Source organism: Priapulus caudatus, unplaced genomic scaffold, assembly GCF_000485595.1.
Source record: "Priapulus caudatus unplaced genomic scaffold, Priapulus_caudatus-5.0.1 Scaffold328, whole genome shotgun sequence".
NCBI classification, from domain to species: domain Eukaryota; kingdom Metazoa; phylum Priapulida; class Priapulimorpha; order Priapulimorphida; family Priapulidae; genus Priapulus; species Priapulus caudatus.
In genome coordinates, this window is record NW_014577389.1 from 169,148 (window position 1) to 175,461 (window position 6,314).

The 6,314-nt window shown below is 46.1% G+C and overlaps 1 protein-coding gene across 1 annotated transcript in view; it reads left to right on the forward strand.

The window, feature by feature from the left end:
* Window positions 1–5,708: 5,708 nt before the first annotated feature.
* Window positions 5,709–6,314, forward strand: part of LOC106809094 (putative carbonic anhydrase-like protein 1) — a 23,543-nt gene continuing 22,937 nt past the window's right edge. Inside the window, exon 1 of the mRNA XM_014812053.1 lies at window positions 5,709–5,751. Within this exon, the coding sequence (XP_014667539.1) occupies window positions 5,709–5,751 (43 nt within the window). The remainder of the gene's footprint in view (window positions 5,752–6,314) is intronic.

The following is a 6,314-nucleotide window of genomic DNA, read 5'->3' on the forward strand; positions in this document are numbered from 1 at the left end:
CTCTCGCTTTGAGAAGGGAGAGAGAGAGAGAGAGAGAGAGCGAGAGAGAGAGAGAGAGAGAGAGAGAGAGAGAGAGAGAGAGGGAGGGAGGGAGAGGGAGAGCTTTCAGCAAGACGCGAAAAGTTTACCATTTAGATTGACTTGTTTGTTGTGGCCGACCTTGCAAATTGAGAACTAAGCGTTAGTTATTGCCCAGGAGAAGTTCTTCCGCCGACAATCCAAGACATCGTGATAAATATTTATTGCCGAGTCATGGCGGCGATGCAAGCGTCTTCTACGGCACTCTACGTATTTCATAGGAAAACCGTCAATGAGTCATGGAAATTACTTGGGAGTCCGTACATCGAGATATATTCATGTGTGCGCGTGCATAGGCCCGCGCGCATCCGCGTGCGTGAGCTCCTGTTTGTGTACGTGCGCGCTCGTGCGTGTTGTTGAGAAATATTTAGTAGACCGTATTGCGGTGATAAATAGATTTACGTTACCCCCTACATTCACACAGACTGCGTTCATTTCCGTATAACTCCGCGTAGATTTGTCATACCATCTCGTTTTGCCGTGCGCCCATGCATCGTCGCGAAACGTCTGCATTTATTCCAATACGATGTGCGATGCGCGGGACATTACGTACATAATTGCCTCATTTCGCTCTCAATGGGAGTCGCATCGTGTCGAGTTATCCCGGGCTGTGGTGCGGTGTAGCGAGTGTGCGGGCACGCACGATGTGCGCGCTCCCATCCTCGTCCTCACGCCCCATCCCCGCGGGCCATCGACGAGCGCGAGACCAATCTAGCTCGGCGAGGCCGTAATATCATATCTTACGTGCGACATTACGCTCATTAGATGCTCATGGCGATTCACGCCAGCGCGCGGGCGTCCTTTCAATCTTCGCTTTCGCGTATTAGTTGATGAGAAAAGTATTCGGTCGCGTGCGACCCCGCACCGCTAATTACCTTGTTAACGCCCAGCGCCGTCTAGCGGCCGGGAATGCTAATTACCTTGTTAACGCCCAGCGCCGTTTAGCGGCCGGGAACGCTAATTACCTTGTTAACGCCCAGCGCCGTTTAGCGGCCGGGAACGCTAATTACCTTGTTAACGCCCAGCGCCATCTGGCGGCTGGGACCACTACACATGCCAGCGTTCCCTGCATGGCAAGCCACCGTCGATGCCGCGACGTGAATGCGTAATTCCTGCGGTCGGCGGTGAGCTAGACACAATAATGGTCGACTTAGAAGATCGGTGTCAGAGCGATCAGAGTGATCTATCGCCACTGATACGCGCAGGCTCGTAAAACATCATAGCTGGCTTGCTTCCCATCCAGCCTAGTATAGGTCCTATAGTTATCCTATATATAGGCATATATATATATATACATATATCTATATATATATATATATATATATATATATATATATAGAGCATAGTATGTATTCCCAATAGCCGGTGTGAAATACGGACACTATTAAAATAGACAATTTACAGTAAAACGCCAATGCTGATCCGTATAGATCGAACATGCCCGAAACAACCCGATCTGAATTTTTCATTAGCCACGTGTCGCACTGCGATCAACGCCACCTGTCTTCGCACTGCTAGTAACGCCACCTATCGTTGATGTGAATTTTTCATTAGTCACGTCTCGCACTGCTAGTACCGCCACCTGGCGTCGATCTGCTACTCGTGTGCGAATTCCGCGGACTACTGCCTTTTCGCCACTAAAGCCCCCTGAGCGTCAGTAATTGGCTGAGTTAACCCTGATGTCTTTATCGCCGGCGTTCTGATGAAGTTGATGATTACGTTAAACGCTGTAAAACGCTATTCAAACAGCACATCGTGGCAATATTGTCCGCTGGTCTGTTTTACGATGGGCGCACGCTGCTGTTGGCCGCAATAACAACGATGCCGGATGCATTTTTACCACTCGAATAAAACCGACGCAACAATCCAATAATTGAGTGTAAATAGTGAGAACTCGTAGCTGACTGAGAGTGGCTTGCCCTGGTTAGGTTTTGATTGCACGGGCCAGCGCGTGGTTCGGTATTAGTTTGGTGTTTTATAGCAATTGTTATTATCAAAAGCTGCAGTAAAAAGTCAAATATCGCCGTTAGATGAAAACTATGGGTCACCAAATTCTTACACAATCAGCTAATGTCAACCCATTCAATAATCCGCTGGCGCCACATCATTCCACAATTAGTCAACGTCAAATCCTTCTACAATGAGCTAAAGCGAAATATTCTAATATCAACTAGTTTTTAAACTCTTGCCGAATAAATTAGCGTCAAATCTTTCTACAATTAGCTAGTGTCAAATCCTTTTACAATTAGCTAAATCCAAATTATACATAATCAGCTAGCTTTTAAATTGTTCCAGAATAATCTAGCGTCAAATTATTCAACAAATAGCCAGCGGTAAACCCTTCTACAATGAGCTAAAGCCAAATAATGCAATAATCAACCAGCTTTTAAAATTCTTGCAGAATATATTAGCAAATCATTCCACAATTAGCTGGCGTCAAATCATTCCACAATTAGCTGGCGTCAAATTCTCCTACAATTAGCTGGCGTTTAATCAATTAACAATTAGATGAAGGTCAAACCAACCAAACCGTCAAATTATTCAATAATCAGCTAGCTTCCACACTCATCCACACTCAGCTAGAATAACATCATTCAATAATAAGCTAGCTACTACACCCTGCTACACTTAGCTAGCGTCAAATCATATAATAATCAGCTAGCTTCCACACCCTACCACACTCAGCTAGCGTCAAATTATATAATAATCAACTAGCTACGACACCCTACCACACTCAGCTAGCGTCAAATCATATAATAATCAACTAGCTACGACACCCTACCACACTCAGCTAGCGTCAAATCATATAATAATCAACTAGCTTCCACACCCTACCACACTCAGCTAGCGTCAAATCATTTAATAATCAGCTAGCTTCCACACCCTACCACACTCAGCTAGCGTCAAATCATTCAATAATCAGCTAGCTTCCACACCCTACCACACTCAGCTAGCGTCAAATCATTCAATAATCAGCTAGCTTCCACGCCCTATCACACTCAGCTAGCGTTAAATAATGTCGTGGGTAGTCAGCGTCAAATCGCTCTTAGAATTACTCGAGTGGAAGCTAAGGCATGATTTCACATTATTGCACGAAAGGTCGAATAATCGACGCAAAATTGTAGACGGAGTTTCGCCGATGAGCGAAAACTCATGAGCCTCTTTCGGTGAAAACTGAATTCACATGATTTCATTTGTTCGCGTGCATGTACAGCGGCTACAGGTGCTTCGCTTCTATGATTTCATAATTAAATTTCGCACACGAGAAATCAGGAGAGAATAGAAAACGTTTTACTGTTCGCGGAAAATTCGAAGTGACGTTTAAATGTCGAGCAAATAATACATCGGCGAGTTATTATGTCCGACAAGTTATTGTCAGTGTAGATTGTATTATTTTAATCAGTGCGGACACCTAATTACGCTATTCATACTTCGCGATTTTCACGCGACAGTCGAGCGTGGAGAAATAGCGCGTGCGGTGACATCAAACCACGATAGCCACGGTTTTTTCGCCGCAGCTAATTAACGAATTTCATTAAAGATTGATGGAAATTGCGAAGCAATGGCGATGTATCGCGCTACTGCCTGACCATATCATATCAACACCTCTGCGGGAAAAAAACGACAACGTTATAGCTGGTCCGTCGCTAGCTGGGTGCCATGTAAAATTAATCTCCTTGTAAAAAGTACGCCACGCACGAGAAACTGACGCATACTTTGTATTAAAGCGTAGCGCAGCAGCGCACGACCTAACCGGACCTAACCGACCTAACCGGACCTAACACACTACACCGGATTCAGGTGAATTGCTCATCATTGTTCGTTCGCGCTCTCGCGAAAGATTCGGTGTCGGAATCACGTACCCGTACAAATCTACGTGCGCTTTTCTAAAGCGGACGCGAGAGAAAGGTGGGAAACGTCTCGTGTTAATATCGAGTTGGCCCTGAATGTTCGCACGCGTCATTTCCGCTTAGCTATTCGACCCCGTGGATCGTATATCGACTGCCGTGAAGCCAGGAAACGCTGCTTCTAGCATTGAGCAAGAGCGAGATGGCACAGCGATTAGAGAGCGAACGAGTCCGTGCAGGCAGGACAGGGGTGGATGCCGAGCTGTCGATGCTAACATTGTGTCTGTGTGCGTGCTGCCGTGGCTAGGTCGAGTGTAGTGTAGTGACCAGAGAAGAAGAAAAAGAAAAGAAGAAGAAGAAGAGGATGGCGACGACGAAGAAGAAGAAGAGGAAGATGAGGAAGATGAAGAAAAAAAAGAAAAAGAGAAAGAAGAAGAAGAAGAAGAAGAAGAAGAAGAAGAAGAAGAAAAAGTAGAAGACCGAGAAATAGAAGAAGTAGAAGAAAAAGAAGAAAAAAAAGAGTGGAAGACGGAGAAATAGAAGAATTTCGGTGTATATTATTTTTATTCTGCACCGCAGCTATATATATCGCAGCCGACAAAACATGGATGGGAAATTATTTTATATGCGTGCCTGTGCAGTACGGCTCGAAGTTCGCGCACGCACGCAATCACACACGGTCACACGCATTCACGCGCGCACGCACGCACGCTCACACGCACGCAAGCTCGCATGCACGTACGAACGTATACGATTACAAGCACGCACGTACGCACGCATGTACGCACGCACGCACACACACACACACGCGCATGTACGCATGTACGCACGTTCGCGCGCACGCACACACACGTTTACTGGGTTCGTACGCAAAGCACAGAGAGGTAAACAGATATAAGAAGAGAGAAATGGGGATAAAGCTGTGGGATACAAAATTAGAAATGAAACAACAGCGAAGGGCAGTAGGTTAAATATGTCCATTACCGCCTACACATGAGAAGAATGCCATATCACACAATATATATACTGAAGAATGGTTTCGGTATTTTCTTGCAGCACTACAAGCCCAATATTGTACTGGTTATATCGCACGTTTGGATTATATCCGCTTAAGAATAGTCGCTCGAACCAACATCCGAACTGCTTATTATGCTGCAATTACTCATATCGCTTATGCCATTACCGCGCTGCATATTTTTACAGTGAATTGCATTACGCTTCCCAATAACCGAAATGGGTCGAATCTCACGAATGATGCCGACGAAACGCATGCGCCGATCACCATTTCCGAAATCCTCCTAACAAGATTAAAATGCTCGCCGTAAAAGAAACGTGAAAAATCGCTGCGGAAATGGCGCATTAACCCGCTTTCCTCTAATTAAATGCATTGGCTGCGTCCGTCGCGTGCGCGCGGGGGATAGAGAGAGAGAGAGATGCGACTGTAAGAAGGTCGTCGGCCCACACAGAGAGCCATCATAGATCCATACCACCTACACACTAGCACTCGACAGCTAACGAGCGTGGCAGCTCTCGCAGTCACTCGCTTTTCATGCCGCAATGTAATTAACATGGCGATGAGTGCGTCACAGCAGCAGCAGCAGCAGCAGCGAAGGAGAGCAGCCTTCGTTTAGCGTTTCATCTTTTGACGGTCTTGAGACAGTGCTTCTTCTTCTCCTTTGCCGGCTTCTTCTTGGCGTAGAGTGTCCGCTTGCGCGCGCGCGTGTCGAGTATCCTTCCTTTGTTAGCGCCTGAAGCACTTCACGGGCGCGAGAAATAAAGTAGATGACGAAGAAAAAGACGAAGAAGAAGACGTGGAAGTTTGAAAGCGATATCTTTACTCGGCTGTCTTTACCTATACGCTTCGCTCTGGCGGGATCTTAATATAGTTTAAAAACAGATACTATAGTCTCGAATCATCGGGCATAAACCACGCGCACACTGCGAGCGGTCTGCGACTTCTAAAGAGAACCAGGTTTCCTTCATATGTTGTATGCTCCACGAAATGCACCTTAAACCCGTAAACAGATAATATAGTCTCGAATCCTCGGTCATAAACTACACTCGCTGTGCGGGCGGTCCGCGACTTCTGCAAGCAACTTACTTAGCCTATACGATTCTCGCTTCAATATGAAATCGCGTACGTTGTACGTGTGCAGCACGTAAAAGCGAACGCACAATTAAAGTCGTGTGTGTGTTTGTAGCGTATGGGTTATCGCTGTGCGACGTGCGCTTATGAGATCACATTGGCGCTTGAAGCGTTTCTATATTACTCATCAGCGAAATCAGCCGGTATTATTCACGCACGGTCGCGCTGAATCTCAACGGAATACACACACACACACACACACACACACACACACACACACACACACACACACACACACACAC